This window comes from Protomyctophum bolini (assembly GCF_963924005.1).
Source record: "Protomyctophum bolini genome assembly, chromosome: 22".
NCBI lineage: Eukaryota > Metazoa > Chordata > Actinopteri > Myctophiformes > Myctophidae > Protomyctophum > Protomyctophum bolini.
In genome coordinates, this window is record NC_137883.1 from 11,096,901 (window position 1) to 11,122,009 (window position 25,109).

Sequence of the window (25,109 nt, forward strand, 5' to 3'; positions counted from 1 at the left end):
TCCGGGCATGCCAATATGTTTGAATGTAGTCCATCTCCTCCTCTTCAGCGTGTTGCATTGTTCTCTCTTTTGTAGCCTCGGTGGCATTTGGAAAGCTAAATTCCAGTGATTTCCCCATTTGGCACACACACACACGCCACACATTTTCAGTAAGTGCTCTGTCACAAAAATGGCAAAGAGAACAAGTGGAAAATGTTCTGTAATTTCTGAGACAGTTCCTTCATGTTGTGTTGCCCACTTAATTTTGAGTTGATAAAGCACGTACGTACGGCATGCTTCCAACTCAGGAGCCTAGCTGCCCCATAGAACCAGTATTATCCAGATTCTGCAGACTAAAGTAATGCAATACCGGAACCTCAGCCAATGTTCCCTGGGCTTGTCCGTGAAGCTCAAAGTTTGTGTCTGAGCATGCCTAGCGTTCACATACTGTATCTGAGCATGCCTATAGCGTTCACGTACTGTATCTGAGCATGCCTAACGTTCATGTACTGTATCACAATCACATTGACATGCTTCACTATCCCAGAAAAAAGCTATGTCAGCTGTTCTGTCTTTAGACTTGGCAAATGCAATGAGCTTTCCCTGCTTTTATCTTGCTAAAAAGAACGATCATCCAGATTCATAAACTTCCCCATGCACAGCCGGGGTAACCTGACGCTGCCAGATCCAAGAAGCTTGCTACACAAATTTGTTTCACAGCTTATTGGGATCTGGGATCTCGGAAGCAAATTCGATGACGGGGCTGTTCCTTTTTTTCAAGATACTTGGTAGATGATTGGATGGGACCGTCTGTCTATCACCGTGTGGGCGTGCAAACACAACCAATCATATTGACGTGTCTATATAGCTTCACATCCGGTTTCGCACATATCCCGCCCTTAGCTCACACTGATTGGTTCGGTGCGGAACGGATCGGTGTTAGCTCAACTCCCTGAGAGATCCCAGATGGAAGCTGTGTTGGGGAACATGGTTACCCAATACCGCCCCCATCTGGCAGCGTCAGGTTACAGCCGGGGGGGACAGGAGCTCTGTAATTGGGTAGTAGGGTGGATCCCATATGCCAGATGGACTTGCACCCAATTGGCTTGTCGATAGCCTTGCAGGACACGTATCCCTGGAGAGATGATTGCTCTGTGATTATTAACTCATCATATTATGTAGTTGTTTTTGACCCCAATTATAATTTTCCGGAATTGAGGTCCTTGTGCTGGCAATTCCAGCTAGATGTGTTTTGAGATGGCATAACAGAGTTAGCACAACTGATTGTCCTGTACCCAATTGTTACCACTCTGAAACGCTTCAACATTTCTTGTTTGATTGAGACAAACCTAGAGTATGTAAGTATGGGCCAGCATGGAAGGAATTGGCTTCAACATTGAAATAAATAACAAATCATGCAGTTATGGTATAATCAAAGAGACAGCTGAGAAGGAAAAACATGATTTGTTTTCGTGGGTTACATGCACTGTTGGAAAAACACCGGAAGACAAGATGCAAAATATCACTAGGTCAAGCTCAAACAATCCCCTGTAATGTTGTTTTTAACCAGATACTCACCGGTCTTAAAAGGGCTCGTACTCTAGTCTGGATAAGGTTAGAAGAGAAGAAACACCATGGCACCTTCTAGATTTTTACCAGCTGATTGCAAAGCGGATGGGGAACAAGAGTGGCTTAAAAAAACTAAAGTGGAAAAGTTGTGCAGATTCCAAAAGTCTCAACTCAAGTTGTACTACTTTACAAACTTCAGTAGAAGTCCCATGACTTCACTTTTTCATCGAGGCCCTCACAATGATCTAATGCTGCCTAATTCATACTCCATCGTACAACACCATGTCAAATAGCTCACTGTGTACCAAATTGTAAACTTGGTAGATCTGCTCTTATATGCACATGTACATGTTTTGATGATGCTCTTGAATCTCTTTATTTCTTTAAATCTTTTTTACGTTTTATATCATTCTGCTGTTATTATCTATGCCATTGTCTGAAGGAAGCCAAACCCAATACATTTTACTCTTATGTAACTTCACACAAGATGTAACAACAAAGTACAACCCGATGAACCTGATATTTATGGCATGGGACACCTTTGTACAATGGCCTCGTGGTGAAGAGAATGGTTCAGTGACTGTTTCACCACACGATGCACTTCACGATGCATCAATCCGTCTTTGGTGGGGATTATCAGATGCAGCTGAGATCCTTGGGGTCATTATTGGGATCCTCTGGAGAGAGACTCGTGTTCAGTCAGCATGCCTCCGTTATAATGAGCATGTGGGAGGAAAAGAGGGATATAAGGAGACAATAGTTTAGGAGGAGGCGGGGGTTAGAGGGAATGGAGAGGCGGGGAGGATGTAGGAATTGGAGCGAAGCTGTGAGGTTAGGAGAGGAGCGGAAGAGAGTTTTGAAGGAGGCAAGTACGAGTACTGTACTTGTGTACTTTTTTCTTGAATGGTATCTCTACTTTACTTGAGTATTTGTATTTTTGTATACCGTAATTTCCGGACTATAAGCCGTGGCTTTTTACCCATGATTTGAACCCTGCGGCTTATACAACGGTGCGGCTAATCTATGGATTTTTACAGCTAACGCAGAGCCATCTAAGGCTCTGAGCTAACTGTCCGGTGCGGCTTGTATACGGGATTTTCCCTAAATTTGGCTGGTGCGGCTTATATTCAGGTGCGCCTTATAGTCCGGAAATTACGGTACTTTCACTCCACTACATTTCTACGAATGGAAAAAGTGCATGCATTATTTTATTTCACACACTTGGATCTGATATTTTCAGCTTGCAAACCAGCATAAAATTACTTTACTGGATCTCTTCTCCGCTATAGTCTAGTTTTCATTTGTTGACGAAATTGTCAATATACGTAGTCTTAGTTTTAGTCATCATAGTTTTGTTTTTATTTCGTTTATCAGTGAAAAAAGGTAAAACTAGTAGTAGTCGAGCTATTGATGAAAACGGATAGCTAGGGGAGAGAGAGAGAGTGGGAGAGAGGAGTAAACACAGGAGTGAGTAATAGAATTAAAGAGGAGGTGAGAAGAGAGAGGCAAGTTGTTGGGGAGGGTGGGTGCTGCTAAAATGGCACGCCGACAGGTGCTTTGTTTGTGCACCCGTTTGTAATTATTGTAATTGTTAGCAATTATCTTTGTCATATCTTTGGTTCTGCAGCAAATAGAATGTCTGTCATGGCGGGAAAGCTCCCATTGCGTTGCATTTAAATTAACTGAATGAACAGACGGAGACGGATAGAAAGGCAGTGGTGCCAAACTTCCATTCAGAATCTGAAGGCTAATTTGATTCTTTGTTCTAAGTAGACCCTTACAGGTCTGTAACTCAGGGAATGTACAAATGGAGAGAAATGGACCCTAACAGGTCCCAAGGCGGTTCCCTATTAAAAACAAAAATAAGGGCTCAAGTGGTCACAGCTTTGAAATGACATCTCTGCACCCACCAATCCCAACCCTGCAACCTGCAAAACCACAGCCAGTTCCTCACTTGGGCTCAGGAAAGGCTAATGCCACAGTTCACAGTCAAAGGGGGTGAGCTGAAAGGTGCATGGTGGAGTCAATATACAATATCTAATATCTCTCTCCCACTCTATCTGTCTGTCTCGCTGCCAGAGCATGGAATCGAGATTCTAGATCGAGAGGTGAAGTGCAAAAGTGAACCACTGGGAGATGAGTGGCACGCCACACCGTGCTATACCTCTATTCAACTGTCTGTCTTTTCTTTTCTCTCTCTCTCTCTCTCTCTCTCTCTCTCTCTCTCTCTCTCTCTCTCTCTCTCTCTCTCTCTCTTTCTTTCTTTCCTGCTTTCTCTTGCTCTCTCTCCCTGTCTCTTTCTGCCTCCATACCCCACTCTCTCTCTCTTGTTCAAATTCCCTATCTTGCAGAGACACTAACAGGGACACACATACTGTACCAACAGAAAGAAAGAGAGAGAGAGAGAGGGTGGAAAAAAGTACACACTTTTAACACGTACCCTCTTCCTCACGCACACACTTGCATGATGGATGCGCAGGCACACACGCGCACACTTGCATGATGGACACGCACGCACACACGCGTGCATGCACACGCACACACCCACCATGTGAGCGGGCGGTGATGGTGTTGTCAGCGTGTTCTTGTTGCCGTGCCTTTAGGGATCAGTGATCTATAGGGACCAGCACTTCCCTTTGTGTCCTCCGTTCATTCAGGCCTGCAATCTGCTCCAAGGCTGCAGATCAGCATTCTGTGATAATGTCACCATGGCTCAGTACGCTGTCAGATCCAGGATGTTGCGGTGTAATGATCGGGTAGAAAGACATTTCCATGGCGTGCGTGTAATAATAGCCCAGTTGTCTAATATACTCCTACTGTTCTGTCTTCTCATGAATGTCCACACAATGGTCTGTGACTCAGACGCTTCAGAGGTGCTGAGCGTGCGATATTCAAATGCCACCAAACAAAAGAACAAAATAGTGTTAACCCCTTTCAATCTGGTATCCCTAGTATGGCCATATCGTATCAAAAACATGTGATCGCTGAATTTTTATGCAAATAGCTGATCTACAAGCAAGCTTACAGATCTTTCCACTATTCGCTATAAAACAAAGTATACTGAAGGGCTTACGTTTTGCATTCATAAAGTGACAGTACGTACACTGAGCACTGTGTGTGTGTGTGTGTGTGTGTGTGTGTGTGTGTGTGTGTGTGTGTGTGTGTGTGTGTGTGTGTGTGTGTGTGTGTGTGTGTGTGTGTGTGTGTGTGTGTGTGTGTGTGTGTGTGTGTGTGTGTGTGTGTGTGTGTGTGTGTGTGTGTGTGTGTGTGTGTGTGGTCGAGGAGAAAGAACATCTTTATATTCATGTGGATTCTCAATAAACTGTACGTCAGCTCTCTGGAACACAGTGACACAGCTCCCATCATTCATGCCGGAGCCGTGCGGAGCTGTGGGGTTCTCATACTTAGCAAGAGCTTTAGCGTGCCCCGATCAATGTAGATGTGCGAAGCTTGAGATGGGCAGTGTTAGAGCCAGGGAAACAAAGAGTTGTGTCTTGACTGCCATCGATTGGGCCGTACTTGCCCCCAAGACAACACCATGTTGTTTCTCCCGGCCTGTAAACTGTGTCTGGCTGGCATTATTTATCAACGTCATTGATCAGAGCCTCATTTGTAAATATCATTGTCATTGGTTGTTGCCTAATTGCCCAGCATGCTGCATGGTGATGGCGGCTGGAGTCTGATGTAAAGATTGATCACGGGGAATTAAGTACTTACTACTCTGGGCATGGCCTTGTTACTCACAAATGGAATTATAATATCATAGAGGGAAAGAAAGAGAGAAAAAGGGGGATAAGTTAATAGGGAGATGGAGATGAAGGAAGGGAGAGGGGGGTTTTGAAGAGAGAAAGATGTGACTGAGTGAAGTGAAGCCCTCATTGCTTCATCACAGCGCCACAAATGGGGTTTAATCCGATTTGCCGACATTTCATTTCCGCTTGACATGCTATGTACATGCACGATATATAGCAAATGAAAGCTGGAACTCCGTAGATGTGCACAGCACTTTGAAATGTTTGAAAATGAGCGAGATCTGAGCTAGTTGTGACTCAATGAAAAGATGAGTGTTCTTGGCTCTGTGCGCCAAGAACACAAAAGAAGAAAAACGGCACACACACACACACACACACACACACACAGTCTCACACACACAGTCTCACACACAGTCACACACACACACACACACACACACACACACACACACACACACACACACATTTATTTATGTCCACATAAGAGATAAGAGGACACAAATATTTACAAGGTGCTGTACAGAGTGCAATCAGCACACCCTTCAGGGGTACAAGTAACAGCGTCTTCGCCATATTTGGCGGCTACCGATAGTGGAAGAGAGTCACACACACACACACACACACACACACACACACACACCGAGTACCGTTCTAGGCTCTGACAGAACAGAACTGACTGACTCAGAGGAGCTCTGCAATAAACACAATTTAAAGGAGCATTAACTAATGTTGGATTTGTACAGTGCAGATAACGTAAGTGGCCACTAATTATTGTGGGTTTGGGTTTTATCATGCAGCAATAGCCGATCTACAATCTCACAATGCGTTGCGCTGCAAGTATAGCCTATAGCGCTGCTTATTGACAGTGCACGTGCAGCAGTTATAAAACTACAGTGAAGTACATTTTAGTGTAATGTGTGTGTTCTTGACTTCTTGTTCTTAATGTGGGTTTATCAGAGTGCGAGAGAGCGCAGCTGAGAGTGAATGGCTGCTGCGTCACGTGCACCAATAAAGCAGCGGCGGCGCGCATGCTGGAAATGATAAATTAAAATATGTCTGGCTTTGGGCCTGGGCTGAACTCCACGTGGCCGGGCCGGGCCAGGGCCCATATTTTAGGCCCGTGCAGGGCTCTATAATGAGACTTCAAGGCAGCAACACATCACTCTTCCATGGGCTATAGACCGTAAGGCTATGAAGCAATATAGAACTGCATGGGCATAACGGGCAACGGATAGGGGATCTCTTAAAGGCAATGGCATGTACCACGGTGATTGGTTTAATTATTGTAATGCCCAAACCACACCTATGCATAATGTAACGGGTAACGGAGGTGTTTTAGGGATTTAGACAGGTAACCAAAATACCAACTTTAGAACACACCTTCCCCACTGCTAAATCCCCAAATAGTGTATTTAGACTGATCGAACGCAAATGGAGCTCAGAGTGTCTGATCGCCCAAACTTAACCGGATCTCTGGCAAAGTTACTGTAGGCCTATGTATGTGTGGATGCACAGTGACACAAGAGAAGATGGAATAGGCCTTGGCCGTACGTGGCTCAGCGGTCCAGGCACCTTGGCTGGTAATCCAGTCTGGCAGTGTGCTGCGGGTTCGACTCCCGATCCCGACGGCCTTTACTGCATGTCACCCCCCCATCTCTCTCCCCATTTCCTGTCAGCCTACTGTCTGTCCCTCCATAAAAAAAATAATAATAAAGGCAAAAAGCCACAAAAAAAGAATAGGGTGACTTGTTTATTTTTCACCCAAACCCAGGACCCTTAAATGAACATGCACATTCATGCACGTTGATGAACATGCATATTCAAGCCCACACACATTGACACATGTACTGTATGCACTCCATATGAGTTTTCACAAGGACAGTGGGACATCATTTTTTAACCCGGCACAGTTTGTCAGGATTAGGACACCTGTGGATATCATTCACTCCATCTGATTGGGATGGGCTATTTAAGGCGCCCCTGCATTCTTCTCATTGTGTTTTCCTGCTGCTCTGCCATCTTGGCTGCTCTGCTATGCTGCTTGCTCTACTGCTTAGCTGCTGTTGCGCTCCCACCACCACCCCAGGATCAACCCGTGGGCTCTGTTTCTATATCATTCTCAGAATCGCCTCCCTGTAATATCCATTTGGCGGATCATCTATTTATTTCCATGCCTACAGGGAATGAATCAAATGGGACAGAGTCTTGACGCTTATACATATTTATGCTCAATGTATTTATATTTTATGCTCAATAAATATTCAATAGATTCGGTTATCTATCCCTAACAGGTGTCGATGGATGCTGTTCAGTGTCTGTCCTTGGCCTTGGAACAGGCCCCGGATGTGTGATTAACTAGGAACTGCTTATTTATACCAGTCTGAGATTTAAGCAGCTCGTCAAACAATAACGGCATCATAATCATAATCACTACATTTGCCAAAGTGCAATAAATCCACAGGATTGGCTGTCTTCGTGGCACAAGCTTGTAACAACAATATCTCGCCTGATATTGGGTTTTTCTTGAAAGGCCCAATATCGGGCAGAGGATTATATTCTTCCGTGTATTCACTGTGTAGTCAAACATTATATTTATTCATCTCTCCCAGGAGATTCATGTCTTCTCAATTGTGTGTCACGTGTGTTCCTGCAGCGTCCTATTTCGTGTGCATGTTGACAGCAGGCCAAGGACCTCATACGATGCTCATGTCCGTATGACTTATGGGCTGTGTAGTGCAACTAGCCAGTTGTAGAAATTGAAGTCCGTTGGTGCAAGCCGACATCAGCTTAAAACCAGCACATACATTATGAATGTGAGAGCATATACTGTACACCGAAAGCCCCACATCACAGCGCACTTTCAACTCAAGTCCGAGCTGTTGTAAGTCACAGAGAACGATGGAGAGAGGTTGAAAATGGATGTGTCGTGTATGAGAGAGAGATTAAGGAAGACAATGGAGATGAGTGTTGGGAAGTAGCATTGGTCCAATTAGTGCATTTCTCTGTAGCTTGGTGGTAGCGCCGCTGAATTCCGAAACAGCTTTTCCTTAGCAAGGCTTTTATTGATCAAGTGGTGAGTATAGCAGCCATCCACACAAGCTGCATAAGCAAAGCTTTCTGCTGCGGTCTGAAATAAAACCGCTAAGAGTTGGTATACGTGATTGCATTAGCATACAAAGATCTGTTTGTGTAAAGCTGACAGAAGCACTGCCGTATATGACGTGACCTCACAGACCACTCCTTGACCTGATGCCTGCCTCTTGTCTGCTGCAGGGGAATACAGAAAAGCTTGTGAGAGACTCTGTGTGGGGAAAGACATTTTCAGACCTAAGACAACTGGCCTCTTTGATGCACATTTTGAAAAGCTTCCTTTTTGTCGTTTGAACAAACATCTGGGATGGACCTTTGATACTGTATGCTGTGGCAAAAAAATGTTTCCAGAGATGTCTTACACTTACATGAACGTATGCACGCACACACACATGCACAATGTACAATTGTCAGCAGTGGTGGAAAAAGTACTCAAGTGTTTTAAGTAAAAGTCCAGAATTCAAAATGTACTTGAGTAAAGGTACAAAAGCATTCTCATGAAAAAGTACCAAAAGTAAAAGTACTCATTATGCAGAATGTCTCATTTAACGTTTTCAAATGTATAACAATCTTTTGAAATGATCAGATCTACAAGCTCACAATTTGCTTCATATAAGGGCTGAAGTGGTTACTGTAGGTTTTGTTGTAACAATAGTCCAAATCTACAATGTAACAAATAAGTAAAAGTACAATATTTGCCCTGAGATGTAGTAGTGGAGTAAATGTACAGTCTTTGCCTCTGAGATGTAGAAGTAGAAATAAAAGTATTGGAAATTAGAAATACTCAAGTAACGAACAAATACCTCAGAATGATACTTAAGTGCTGTACTTGTGAAATGTATTCAGTAATGTTACTTTCCACCACTGATTGTCAGTGAACATGTGTAAACACATACATTTCAAACTGCAACCTTTGATAGACTGGTGGTACAAACATGATTGACAGAAGGCATTAATCATCAGACATCATCAGATTACACAGACATCCACATGACAGAAATCTGCTCTGTATCATGTGAGGGATGTAGCACACATTGCAATACATTACATTAGGTTATAAACATATTTGTCCTCTGACAAGCATGCCACATTACTTTTAGATGTGTTGCGTTCACTGTCTTTGATGTGTCACTTGTCTCCAAATAGCCTGTCTGCACCATGATAAAGAATTGATGTCCTCCCCGTCTCCAGTCCATCCAACTTGTGCACATGGGCCAAAATAGAACCACCTGTATGCCACCTGTGTTCCAAAGTAGGGAGACAAGACCACAAACTGAGCAGCTGCTTTAAGACAGGGGGTTCCGGTATGTTTGGATGCCGGTCCGCGATGATGCGTCGCGGTCGCGCATCATGGTACCAAAACACGGAAGAGAGTTGACTGACCTCAAGTAGCCTACCCACTGCTATATCTTCATATCAAAACATTGTTATATCATTGACCTAAATAGTGTTCTATCACCAATGAAAGCTAGGCATATGTCTTTTTCAGAAATTACTTTTGGACTTCAGTTAAAAACGCCCCGAACGGCCGATGGACCATTAAATCAGAGCGCCCTGCAGCGATTTGTAGCAACGGAGCACATTTAGCGCTATCCCGGATGTAGCTGAAGTAGCTAGAACACCCCCGAGCCGATCGACGACAATGGGAGGTATGATTGATTCTAACGCCACTTGCGGCGGGACCGCGATCACCCGTCTAAAACATAATCTTTGCTTAGAATTGGACGGAATGATTTAGATCAAGAGTTATTCACGTTTTTTTTTTCCCCGATCTGATCTGCTAAAATGGGGGGGGGGGGGGGGGGGGATGACGTCCCAACCGGAAATGGCATCGAATGGTTTTGATATCAATAAATCTCCGTCCTTTTATTAATCTCCTTCCTGGGCGACGAGCGTTACTATTTGATAGGACGGACAACTCCGTCTATGCCGCTCAGGGTGTTAAACATTCAGAGTGGGATGCATTACTTTACCTGGGTTACATCATCTTCTTATACTTGGTTCCCAGCACCTTAGAGTCTAAGATCTAAGGTGCTTATTGTACTGTATATGCATTGTTGCATATTGTTGCATTGTTATACATGAAACTCACTGCGATCATAGCTGGCCTTGGACAAGAGATGGGGATTTGCATGAGTTAACACTTGAGTGTCTGTGAGGTCTTTCTGACCCATTTTGAGATTTTAAAGTTGATTATTTTTGCCCGTGAAGCTCTCGGAAGGTTCCCCTTCCATGACTTTTCCTAAATATTCGATTCAAAGCATGTTTTTTATTTATTTAATTATAATATATTCACTTTTTTAATTTACATTTATCTTGTTTATTCTTACACTGTACCGAAATGACACCTGAATCTGTAACATTTTAACATTGCAATCAGCGTCAGATGTTTACAAAGGCTTGCCCATCTGTTCTCTTTGTGTCTGTAATGCAATATTTGAGACATTTTGTTTTGCCTCAGATCTTCCATTAGCAATTAGATGCTGACAGCAATAAGAACAGTCTCTTTGATGAGAGATTTACTGTTGGAAACAGAGGGAGCCCATATCAGAAGGGCACATATTCCATTTCATAGACTCAGTGACGGATCATCCCCTCCGAAGACCGTGGCGCTACACCAAATCAAAGGCCCCATGCATGCGCGCTTTGGGCGCCTAACCACACGTTTTGCGTTTGCGTGCCCAGTAAACGTGCACACGTTCAGATACAGTAGTGCACCGCCTGTGTTGCATTTCATTGAAATCAGTGACCTAGGAATACGGTAGGTTCCACTGTAAATCCGGGCCTGGATAGACTGGAGAAGTAATGAAAGGATCAATTGGCCAATGGACCTATTCTTTATTGAATAATTAATTAATTAATTAAATTAATTAATCCATTCATTCATGCAATTAATCAATGAATTATTAATATGATAGTGATTTTGCAGCTGGCTGGCTAGAATGGCTGTAGGCTTTTGTAAATTAAGTTGAAGTTGTCAATATTTTCTCCTGTGGAAGTACAGACACAAGCATGTTGTAGTCCAGGGATGTTGGAATCATTGATTAGTGTCCTGGTTACACAGCTTGTAATCAGAAATGTACTTTTGGCTACTGCTCAGTCAGAATATTGGAATCGCTGTGAGATTGGCTTCGCTAACCAAAATAAAATGGAACTAAAACAAAGGAAAGAGTAGCTGACATAAGGGAACACTGTTTTGAATTCTAAACACTAAATCAAGTCTTAATGCCACGCCAAGCAATTTACAAGACCAGTGACTCTGGCAGGGTTTTTCCTCCTGAGAAGTAGAATAGGCAGTCTATACTGTCCAAGAGTAGTTTATTACTATGAGAGATAGAGAGACAAAGGCTCACCAAATGGAGTAGCTTGAAATAAAATAGATTTGTCAAAAGATACTGATCTACAAGCTCACAATGCATTGCGTTGCTTGTGACACGTGAGCAACAGTCATCTATTTGTGTGTGTTGTAGATGGAAATAAGGAGCAGTCCATATCTATTGGGTTTAAGTGGTTAAAGGACTACTTCACCATTTTTCAACCTATCTTCATATAATATCTCCTCACTAATAATCATAATAAAGTGGCACCATTTTTTTCTACTCATTCTGTCTCATAGGAGGGCTGTGGCCAGTTCAGATACCCGTCCACCAGTGACATCATCGATGGGGAATCCAAGCTAATAGAAACTGCAGGCTTTCTATTCCTGAAAAGTTGTGAAAATGGAAGCCATCGTTCTCACGATAATGAAAATCTAAAAACTTTATCATGATTATCAGTGAGGAGCTATTATATGAACGGTTGAAAAGTGGTGAACAAACGGCGACGGTAATGGAGGGCAAGTTGAATACTGGTACATTAGTTCTTCATAAAAAACACCAGTGTGTCCATGGATGAATAATGTGGTTTGTAGCTGTTCAGCGGTACCGCAAATGGCCTCACACTGGCAGAGTTGATAAGTCTTCTATTTTGTCTCGATGTACATCGGGTTGTGCCTCGACCTGTTATTTCTTGGGACCTCAAGGCACTAAGGCAGTGACAACACTCCAGCAGGTTCAAATGCAATTTTCATTAACCCTAAAGGGTTGGAGGCTATCAACATAGAAGGTCAAACCAATTTAACATTGCATCTCACCCATTGCCCCCGGAGAAATACGATTCAATTCCTTGAGGAAACACTATAGGAGCCCGATTTGTCCTCTCTCGAATACGTAGTCTTATGATCGAATAGGCGTGATTTAACACATAATACCTTTTTCTATGTGCTGTAGCTGCAGATGACTAACTATTACAGTATACTCCATTCCAGAGAGAATGCACTCGCATAGAATAAATAACTGGAGAATAATTACTCCAATTATAGATATAGATACTTATATTCTCATACAGTATATTCACTGTATTGAGCATCACAACACGTTCAATTGTAGTTGTTTTTTGTAAATGACATCATTGTACGATGGAGCATTAATCACATGGAGAGTGATGGAAAGTGATCTTATTTTTGAAAAATGTTTTTTTTTTTTTTACTTTTTTTTTTTTTTTTTAAACGGGAACCATAGGATAAATCATAGCATTTATAGATCATCTATTTTCACTATTTGTCGTGGAACGAGGAATTCTAGCGTATAAGTCTGAAGTGGTTAAGCTTCACCCGTTAATCTGACCCATGACTTGACTATATATACCTCTACTACCTCCGTCTGTCTCTGTACCTCCTCCTTACCTTCTGTCCTATCAACCCGTGTGCATGGCAGTCTCCGGCTGTCGGTCCCGTCATGCTACCGTTGCCACCGTGCTCAGTCCTGCCCTCCATGCCTCTCTGTGCCCTCCACCACGCCCTGCAGGTCGGCGACCAGATCCTGGAGGTCAACGGGCGCAGCTTCCTGGGCATCCCGCACGACGAGGCGGTGAGGGTGCTGAAGTCGTCGCGCCACCTGATGATGACGGTGAAGGATGTGGGCCGCCTGCCTCACGCCAGGACAGTGGTGGGAGAGACCAAGTGGATTGCCAGCTCACAGATTTCCGAGTGCTCTGCGACCAGTAGCATGGCTGGGTGAGTTAGAGTGTGTGTGCGTGTGTGTATGTGCGTGCGCGAGCACACTGTTATTATACTTCTAAAAGCCATTTGGGTTGTCTGTATCATCCTATGTACTTCCGTCTGGCCTTGTGAGCGTGATATCACAGGAGCGTCTTGCAGGAATTTCATGACATACAGTAAACGGCTCAAACGTCCAATCCTCCAATTGGACTCAAGTAGGTAGTTAAAAGTCACTGTGACCTCAAAATTTGATTACTCTCTCGCCTGTAAATGTAACAATAACATTTCGTTAAAGAGGAAGTCCTTATTCCGAGTAGTAGCCAGCATAACTACTGTATTAATGGTAACTACCTGTATATGGAGACTCAGACGTACTGACGTGTCATTTGACACACTCGGCCATATAGGAGCAAAATGGCTGCTGTGTGAATATTGTCAATTATTTTAGATATCCAAACTCTTGTCTGGGAAAATGCCAGGGCCATCGGCAAAAGATCACAGCAGTATATTATCCACAGCTCCTCAGAAGCCATCTCTAAACAGTAAACACCCAATTAAAACGTATTGTAAATGCCAAACTGATTTTAACATCAACCCCACACAATTCAGAAATAAGTGCACAGTCTATCTTGTCAGGCAATGTTCCACAACAACCTCACCTGAAAGTGCCTTGTGTGCAGACGAAGCATTTTCCGGTTGAATTGCTCTGTGAGCGCTAACATGATTACTGCAGAGTCTGTGGAGGAACTGACACAAGGAAACCGTCTAACTGAATAAATAGTGTGAACAGACAAATGGCTTTCCACGGCCAAACCAGGTTTCTGACGACGTCTGACAAGGGGATGACAGCTGAAACCACAAAGGTTATTACTTGTCATTGAGACGGGAAATTATTCATCATTGTCCTTGGCAACAATAGGTGGACACTTTATCGTTTTAGGAAAAAGCGACGTCAGGTTGACTTGGTCATATCCTATTATGCAATTCTCTCTTCTCTTTTGTCATGAACTCCAACAGAAAAGTGGCAAATCAAATAACTAATTCTACACAAGTTTATTTGTAATGGCATTATCACCACAAACATATTTTCATATGTGAAAGGTAGAGTACCTGGCATTCCTTTGTTAAATACAGTAGCTCTATATTACTGTTGCAATAGTGTTTGTTCCCCATCTCTCTCTATCTCTTTAGTAAATAGAAATAAGTCTGGATACTATTTTCATCCATTCATGAGAGAGAACTCTTACAGGATAAAGAATAAACTAGTACTTTATTAGAAATTAAGAAACAGATACATGAAGCAGACAGAATTGGAAGTGGAAAACAAGGTGATAAATTGCGGGTTCTCTCTCCTGATTCGATAAAGTTTGTATCCCACCTTAAAATGTATACGTTCTGTTACTTGGACAGAGCTGGAGAGACAGGGACACTATTGCTACTGAACAAACATGCTATAGCAATGATTAATATAGCTTTAACCTTGTAACAATATTCTCTCTTTTAAAAACTGCTAATTTTCTATTAGAGAGGAGGGGGACATGTGAAAGGAATAACTGAGTTTAGCTGGTCTGGTCATGCAAGTCAGGACAACTAATTGATTCTGAGATTGCAGTATTTTTCAGGCTATGGTTTAATGATCCAGCTTACAGTAGATCTTACTAACCATTCACGAAAGTACTTTACAAGTCTGGGGAGTTATGACATACTCATTCATCATTTCACTGTAAATACAGTAGGACTAGTCACCTGTTTTGGGCTACTTCCAATTTTATATATGAACTGAAGTGCGTGCATGCGTGTGTGTGCGAGAGTAATTGTTTCTGTGGGAGTGCGTCACACATGCATGTGGTAGTTGAAGTGTCTGAGTAATGAATTGATTTGAAAAGGCCAGCTGCAAAGACATTTACATTTAAAATGTACCAATTTATTCTAAGAAACAGCATAGAATGTCTCCGGAACATTTCACTCTCTGTCAATATCATACACAGTATTAGATAAATGAGTCACTTCCTTACAGACTAAAAATATAAGTCAGTGAATCAGTGCATTTGACTGTAGATCCTCATGTATCCCTTGTTCGTGTGTGTGTGTGTGTGTGTGTGTGTGTGTGTGTGTGTGTGTGTGTGTGTGTGTGTGTGTGTGTGTGTGTGTGTGTGTGTGGTGTTATGGTTATGAAATAAGAGTCTGCTGCCTGCTGGTCAGACTGAGTAGCGAGTGACAAAACAGATTCACCGAACGCAGCGATTCAGGCTGGAACCCATGCCATTAAACCCCAGTATCCGTATATTGTGGTGAAGGTTTTTGCTGAAAATAGCCGATCGTCAAGCTGTTGCGATAACAGATGAGAGGAAACTGAATAGTCACTATTATGGAGCCCTGAGGGACTAGGTTCAACCATAAGGGGTTAAATCATATGAGCTAAAAAACCTCCACATTCATGAAACAACTAGACACTTTAAACTGGGTCCACATTATATCCCAAAAGCTGTACGTCAGAGCTTCACTCTGTGTTTAACATTAAGATTATTCATGAATGAATTTGTTAAATAATTAACCAACCACTTTTAACCAGTAGTCCCTATAGTTTAGCTATTCTGCGTACAAGTATATGGGGCTTAAGTGGTAAATAATTAATTCATTCATCAATGTAATTAATTAGCATGCATTAACATGGTTGTATTTCAGAAACGCCTCATAAGTCACAGCTTCTCTATCTAGTGTCTCCGGGAGAGATCCTCGCTCAGCATTCCATATGCACTCCTCTCCAATGGTCCTCGTGGGAAGAGTTGCTCTGCACTATTAAACAAAACAATCTGCCACCAGTCTGTCGTAAAGACAATGCTTTTATCAATAGCCATAACCTTTTATTGACCATTTGGTTTCTGATGTACACCACAAATAATGCTTTTAGAGATGGTGCACAAACTCCTTAAATAATTGAGGTAGGGAGGGAGGGGGGTCATTTGCATGGTGTGCTATACTGTGCAAGAGAGCATTATAATGCCAACTTTTCTGATAATTGCCACATTTATCTATGCAGTACAGTACAGTACACTGCTGGCGTGCTTCTGCATGCTCTCTCACAGTTCACCTCACGTTGTGACTGGGAATTGGCCATAGGTTAATCACTTTCAACTTGGTGTCCAAGTTACGAGGGCAGGAATTTGTCTTTGCACTCGTGCAAATTTATCCTAATGTAAATCTAAATAATCTAAATGGACCCTTTAAAGCATTATGAGATTGTGGAATAGTTGTCTGCTTACTCAAGACTGATGCACGAGTGTGGTCTAGCCACACCAACTCTGGACTCCTGAATCACTGCCCTCCACACTCTCCTATCCAACATCCGCTTTCGGAGCTCTAGTGTTGGCTAAACTGTCGCGCCGTAGTGTAGTGTATGTAGGTGGTGCTCCTGGCTTTACCCTGGGTTGGTTCCCAATTCCCATAGAGTCAATTTACTTGCCTCTAGTTCTGGGTGCCTGACGCAGTGCCGACTAGTAATGGAGGACAAATATATGGTTAATTGAAAATCCAGCCTTTTGGAGTTACTGAACATCAAACATAATGTTTACTAATTTTAAACGGCAATTTACAACAGCTTTGTCAGCCAAACGGCTCCCCAAACAGTAGCATATACTTTCAGGCAGTTATAATATGCATTATAACAGTATTATATATTCATCATCCTCAGCCAGTCCCTGAAAATGTACGCTTACCAGTGCACACTTTTGACTTGTTGGCCATTCAACGTTCTTTTCTCAATTCTTTATATTAAAAAGAAAATTCTAATGAATACATTTTCTGTTAAAAAAAATATTAAATCGAATGCTATTTGTTCCATTAGTTAGTTCTGCAGCAGATGGTGGTGGGCAGGAACTAAACCTCTGCGTCACCCGGACATCCCAAAGAGGGGTCTTTTCCAAGTCATCTGTCAGATTTTAATTTGTCGGTTTCTGTGTTCCGCAGGTTCTCTATGGACCAAGGAGCCACAGCAGCTGGAAAGGTGAGAATTACCACATTATTACTTCTGTATTCATTGCAACATTCTATAGGCCTATCTATGCTTAGCAGGGAATGTAAGATTCTGAGGACATGCAAATGCAGCCCCTCTATACAGAAATGTCACCTACCTCCATTTGCTCTGAGACAATATCTCTCTATCCATTCATGTTTGTCTCTGCCACCTCCTGAGCTACTGTATGGTATATGATCACTCCATGTCATGTTCACTTATGCCTGTTGCTGTAACTGTGTTATTGATTGCTGGATCACCCAGGGTTTTATGGGTTGATGTTGAACACTGCCAACTAGAATCATGTCACAGTTCCTCCGTGTTGCGTAGTGTTGTCCAATGTCCCTATGAAGAATCCACTGTCTTAACACCTTGCATGTCATTGTGGGGGTTCATTTAACAAGATATCGGTAACGGGAGATTGCCGATTACCTCTAATGACATGCACACCCACATCCACCTTCTCTGAACATTTAACCCAGGAGAGGTATTTATCCCACCTCCGACCGTAGCACTGTTAATTAATACCAAGGTTGTTAACAAACACCTTTTAAAAAAAGATCTATAGTCAAGTCTGAGATTGCGGGTCTGGATATGGAGATATTAGAAAGTTAGTAGAGACAGCTGCGCAAGGTTCAAGGTGACTGCAGAGACCTCACTTTCACCTCACTTTTTGAAAATGTGATATTCCTTTTCCTCCCTACTATATATAACCACTGACTTTGACTTAATAGATTGCTGCAGGGGTCAGCCAATCCAAAGATGTCACCTCCACCACGAGTTCCCTAGCCACAGATTTCCAATGTATTTCTTGCAGGTTTTGGGTTAATTAAGAAAATAAGCTCTACAGCAAACATTGGCTTATGATGTTATCATGTTTTGTTCAACAAGATAATCTCCACAAATCAACACGCGTTTACTATGTTTGAACCACACAGGAAAATTAGTATGTATTTTTAAAAGCACGTAACTGCTTCCCAATTCACGTTGTCATCATCCCTGGGAGAAAGATATAGTATCTGCTGCTACGTTATAAGCTAACTCAGCTATCACCATCAAGTGTGTTTATTCAGTTGTGCTGCACTGTAGCAGTCAAAAACAGTTGTCATTTGTTGTTTGTGCAGCAGCCAGTCCCACAAAACTTTGCACCACTCAGTTCACACGGGTGTGTTTTTTTTATTTGGTTTACCATTTTTTTCTTCAGCTACTACCCTTGAATTGAGGTTGATCTCATTGACAAAAATGTGAAATGTTCCATTAGAAAAGTCTGAGGAACTGCCAAGTGCCAATGCCCACAACAATGTCATTCAGGCACTTTTGATTTTCTCAGGTAGCAAACGGTAGGAAACATAAATTCCTCTTCGGTGTGGCATGTCCAACAGTCTGTATAGACAAACACCATCCAACATTGTACTCTAAATAGATGTTTCACTAGACCTTAACCACATGACCATTGGGGTCCCTATTCTGGTCATGTCATATACTGTAGGTGAACATTCAGTGAATATCTACAAGCTTGTGACACGTTGTGAGCTTGTAGATTAGCTATTTTCGTCAAAGACATTTGTTGAAGAGGGGAACATGGACCTCGATTCTAGTATAGACCAGAGGTTGGTTTGTTTACTGTTGAGGGATAAAACAATGTTGCACATTAAGCAAATTGTCTAGTTTTTCCTGGAATATCCCACATGGACATTTTAATAGACTACATTTAGTTTTGTGAGAAATTCCACTCTTAGTTTCTTTTTCTTTTTCAAAATTTTACCTGTATGTGGATGTAAAGCAGCATTTCAATTCATATTATTCCAATGAACACAGAACACATTTGCCTGTAGGCAAGTGTTGCAGGGGTACATACTGTAACAATGAGCTCTTAGGTTTATGTGCAGGAGACTGCAAAGGTAAGAGAATCCACATAAATGTGACCTACATTTGTATCACTAGATATGTAATAGAATAATGTGCTAGTGCATTTTCACAGAATTCTTAAAGTACATTATAGAGTATGGTATGCACATCAGTATGTATTTACAGTTTTTTTTAGCTGTTTCTTCACACCGGTTTCCTCTGTTCTCGTTAGCACAGGGTTATAGAGAATGAATGTACCCCCATGTGACATGTCTTGGCCAATCAGAATAGCATATCAAGTGGTCTGCTATTCTTCGATGCCTTGGAATAGCATAATTGAAATCCCTTGGGCTTTGTTACACAGGAAAGAAACAAGAAATGGAGTCTAATAACGACAGGGTCTCCGTGACCTGACACATCGCAATTGTGATGTTGAGTGCTGAAGCTGCACTATACAGGCTGGTTGTGAGTGTATACAGTGTGTTGACGTGTGTGGTGATGGTCTGCACCTCATTTGGCCAAAAGTTCTTCACAAGAGCAGTGTCACTACAACCCAACTTTTACTTTTTCTTCGCCAGACATTTCATGGAGAGGGGAGTTTGTTGCTCAGAGATTTCTACGTGTAGGCAGATCAATGTTTTCAGGCAGAAAGTCACATAATTTCCAGCTCAGCCAAACAGAATACCGTGCAACTATTTTATCGACTGCCAATCATTTCTAGTTCATTCATTGGTCAGAGGCAATCTGCCCTTAAATATGATGTTTGCCTGCAAATTTGTGTGTTGGGTAAATTGATCTCCGTTTTACAGGCAGATTAAATTTGTCCAAATTGTCCCATTCACAGTAGCTATTTGAGTTTGACATTAGTGATTTAGCTGCATACCAGAGAGAACTGCATGGTGCATCTGCCTCCAAAGCTGATATACAGTAGCAGTTTATTTCAGCGGTAGATGTTGTCTTTGTCCTACAGTATGTGTTCAACTTCATTGAACTGCCTGGGTACTAGATGGTCTAGGCAGTTGCATGTGGAAAAAGTACTCAAATGTTTTACTAAAGTAAAAGTATCAATACTGCAATTTATAAATAGTAAAAGTCACTACACTATGCAGAATGTCCCATTTCAAGTTTTTCAAATGTATAAAATGTCTTTTGAAACTAGCAGATCTACAAGCCCACAATGCTGCATCGTGACGCATTGTGAGCTTGTAGATCAGCTATTTTCAAATGGCCGAAATGTCTATGGCACCAGGGCTGAAGTGTTTAATGTATATTTGTAATAATAATAATCTGAATCTACAAAGTACTGTAACTATAGTAACTAAAGATTTCAAATAAATGTAATGGAGTAAAAGAACAATATTTGGATCTGAGATGTAGTGGAGTAGAATTATTGGAAAGTACAGTACTTAAGTACTTTGTTACTTTCCACCACTGGCAGTAGGACTAGGGCTACTCTGCAGGCAATCGTTGTGCATGTCCTATTCAGACAACATCTGTCTGGGAGGCAGAGACACTCAGCTTTGGAGGCAGCTGCAGCATGAGGTTTTCTGGCAAGCAGCAACTGCTAAATCACTTTTGACCGATGGACCACAAATGATTGGCTGGCAGTGAAATTGTGCCATGGTATCTTGATTGGCCCAGCCCATGGTATCTTGATTGGCCCAGCCCATGGCATCTTGATTGGCCCAGCTGCAAATGCGTCTTTCCGCCTCCAAGGCTGAGCTGCATAAAAGACTAACTCTGGGCAAAGAAGGTCGCTGCGTGCATGTCGTAGCTTGAGGTAGTTCCGTTTTGTGAGTTTGTGACACCATGCACAGCATGCATACAGTATATATTGCATGTAGACAAACACTGTTGATTAGAGCAGGTGTTCTTAACCGTTTCTGGGCACTTACTTAACCCCTTCAGTCTCAAAGGTTCAACTGAAGTACCCAGTTGGCGGTTTCGCCTATGGCCAGAAAGATCGTTATTGAAATGTTAAAGTCAATGTGGCCCTCTTTTTGCATATTGACAAATTAACTGACAATATCTGAACCCACCATCTGACATTACAGTATATTAAAATGATTAGTCATAATCATTTACAAGTCATGCGTACCTTATCCATCTGGAAACCCTCATGACGAACACATTAAATTAACAAATATAATTACATGCAATTTGAAGTCTGGTGTGAATAAATCACACACCACGGTGAGGTAGGGGATTAATTACCCTTTTAAGAAGTCAAATGTAATCAAGTCTTAAAAAGTCTACATTAAAAAAGTCTGAAAGAGAAATGGTCAGTGCAGCATCCTAGCTGTTCAGTGATCTATACAAGTGGCCTACCATGTGTCTGAGGTATAGCATCCTTTCCTAAACATGTCGTCTGGCAAAAGAGAAAATAAAGCCAGCTATACTTATACACAACAATAGGTTTATTATCCATTAAACGGTATGTCAGCACTGAGTCAAGCCTATCATAACAATTCTCTTTAAAAGAGAATAAGTTCAAATAAGTTGCTTTGAGCCAACATGTCAATTAATTCAGTGGTCTTGGTACACTGTTGATTTTAAAGGATACTCCTCGTCGTTTGCATATTGTGTCGACTTCATTATGTTTCCTCGTATCATGCACCCTTTCTAATCAGTAGTGTCATGTTTATATTTTTTCAGTATTTATTCACCTAGCTAATTTACATAAGCCGTCTGTGAGCAAACGCTTCGCGCTCAATCAGTTGCAACCGCCCACAGCTCAGAGCAGCATGATCTTTCTTGGCAAACTGGGCAGCTCCGCTGGAACAATTTGTCTTTGTTGGAGGGGAGAATGTTTCGTTCTTTTACCCTATGCAGATTTAACCACTTAAAGCCTATTTGATTTCCACCAGGGGTCACTCTATACATGGCTACCGCCCTTAGGGTTAAACAGATTAATAACCCCTTTCTTGATGATGTGGGCTAGATCAATAGCCTCCATTCAAGTATCCTTGGGGGGGGGGGGGGGGATACCCTCTGTGTTATTGGTAGGCTACCAATAACACAGAGATAGGCTCCTTTACATACATTTTACTTGTTCACAAAATAATTTGCGTTGGTGGCTGTGATTGTTGTGGTGACTATGGTTGTAATGTTGACTTTTTTTGAGTGGTACAACCACTCCAAGGAACAGCAATGTCCGTGTTCACCTATGTTTGTGACGTTCACCTATGTATGTGACGTTAACGGGCACCAGTGGTATGAGTACCAGTAGGGGCGCTGTTGGCTGCTGTGCCAGAAACAGAGAGAGAGAGAGAGAGAGAGAGAGAGAGAGAGAGAGTGTTGCACTGTTGCCTGCTAATGAGAGAGAGAGAGGAGGGGGAGGGGGGGGGGGGGGGGGAGGAGAGAGGGGAGTTGCACCACTCAGTTCACACGGGTGTGATTCTTTTTTTGTGATTAGTATTTTATTGGATTTTCTTTTTCAGACAACACAACAACCACAATACCAGTCAACAGTAACAACAATACAGAGCAAAAAAAAAGGGTTTGACACAAATCGACAGTCACATTACAAAGAAATAAAAAGAAAGAGAAAAAAAGAAACACAAGTAGGAAGGAAGGGGAGGGAGGCTGTGTTCTTCTCCATAAAGACATATGTGAGCAGGCAAAGATCTACTGTAGGGGGGGGAATCTGTCCCACTTCTGATGGAACTGATCTATCCTATTTTTCATAGAGAATGATACTCTTTCATATGATGCTGTACTGTTTAGTAAGTTATGCCATTCTGTGATTGACGGTACGTGGGCTGATTTCCATAATTGGACTCGCAGCCTCCTGCCCAGCATTATGGCTGTTTGGATCCATTCCACGTATGTGAGAGGAGTTATATCTTTAAGAATAGAAGGATCTCCTAGTATAAATAGACGGTTATCAAGAGGGATATCTTGACAAACGATTCTCTCAATGAAATCATGTGTTTGTGTCCAAAAATCTCTCTCAATGTCTGCATTGTATGCAGGTTACACAATTTGTTATTTCTGGCACCCCAATTTCTCATAGAGCACAAACCGAGCTTGTGCAAGTAATTGGCAATCGTTTGCTGGCTCCATTTGACGGTTTTACAGCGAAACTTGGAAACGGATAAATAAGAGCACTGAGCTCTCCCCAGACAGACGGGGACAGAGGCAGAGTGAAATCGGGTAAAGTGGGTGAAGATAACCATGGTGTTGATTAGAGTTACAAAAAAACTTCTTTCTTTCTTTCTCTCTCTCTCTCTTTTTCTCTCTTTCTTTTTCTTTCTTTCTTTCTTTCTTTCTTTCTTTCTTTCTTTCTTTCTAGTGATTATGTACATGAGAGCCAGTAGATTAATATATAGAGAGAGAGAGACACAGAGACAGAGAGAGAGACACGGACACATAGAGAAAGAGACAGAAAGAGAGACACAGAGAGATACACAGACACAGACAGAGAGAGAGAGACTTGGGGGGGACGGGGGACGTAGCTGGAGGGCTCTTTGGTACTTGGCAGTATGGAGGGCTGTGATAATTTACTGCGTGACAGCACTGCAGCGCCTCCCTTGGAGCCAGAGACCTCTGTTAGAATGGGCTGCCTTTCCCAACCTCCTACCGGGTCAACAGCTCCTCCACTTCAATATTAATCATCTCTTAGAATAACACAGCCATGATAGCACTGCCTGAACAACAAGGAGGGGGAGAGAGAGAGAGAGAGAGAGAGAGAGATCGAGATCCATTTAGCTTCGTTATACCTTGAAAGGCCTCCATCTCTGTGTGTCCTTTACCAAGGATCCAGCCAGCGTTTTCCAATAATATCCGGATTATTTGGCCTTCCTCCCCATGTCCTTTCCAGCGCAAAGGGTCAAGGTAGACCAATAAGTGAATTAATGAAGAATTGGCCCCATGGCAAAATACAGTCCTCAAACGTGCTCTGACACCATTTTCACCATGATGTGAAAGCGAGTGGATGATAAAGTTGTTTAGACTAGAGACAACAAAAATGTCATTATACAGCAGATGCTGTCCGAAGAGAACCACGTAGAAAGTCTACAGAATTTGAAGTAACTAGTGTGGTGCTTGTTCAGGGCGTATAAAGCAACTGAACATAATTAGTACTATAATCATCATCATTTTTCGACCGCGGTCGAGATCATGGATTCCACAATGCTACACCAGACTTCCCGGTCCTTCATTGCCACCCCCAGTTCCTGCCTACTGAAGCACCGGTCCTTCATTGCCACCCCCAGTTCCTGCCTACTGAAGCATGTGTCCCTAGCGATGACATCAGGGAACGACAGCTTTCTACCTCTGGTCCGCCCTGAGGCAGAACTCCAGAGAAGAAGGGAAGATATAACCTCATTGTCAGCTCTGTAGCAGTGGCCGGTAAACTGCGCTCTTCTGGATCGGACCAGTGAATAAACACGGGGAAGGTTGCCGTATATTAGATTAGTCAATGGGTGGCTCTTCCAAGACAGATTTTGCTCTCTCATTAGAAGGCGGGTGTAAGTGCCATCCAACCGTTTCTCTTGTTTCTTTGAAAGTACTTACTACTTACAATTTTGAGGTATTTGCACTTGAGTATTTCCAATAAGACTACATCTCAAAGGCAAATATTTACTTTTACACCACTACAATTATTTGAAAACATAATTGCAGATTTAGATTTTTAAAAGATACTCGCGACCCATAAAAATTGGTCTGCAACCCAAACATGGATTCTCCTTGATCCACTGTTTGGGAAACACTGGTGTAAACCATGTATATTTTAAATGTGACAAACAAGAAATAGATTCATAAGGCCATCTCTACACAACAACTGCACTGAAAGGCCAGCAGACTGGCCGGGGGGTTA

General features: G+C 42.3%; 1 protein-coding gene across 2 annotated transcripts in view; it reads left to right on the top strand.

The window, feature by feature from the left end:
- Nucleotides 1-25,109, top strand: part of whrna (whirlin a) — a 153,626-nt gene that overhangs the window by 81,672 nt on the left and 46,845 nt on the right. For both annotated transcript variants that reach the window (XM_080755916.1, XM_080755917.1), the window contains exons 4-5: nt 13,235-13,443; nt 17,395-17,431. In XM_080755916.1, the coding sequence (XP_080612042.1) occupies nt 13,235-13,443; nt 17,395-17,431 (246 nt within the window). The remainder of the gene's footprint in view (nt 1-13,234; nt 13,444-17,394; nt 17,432-25,109) is intronic.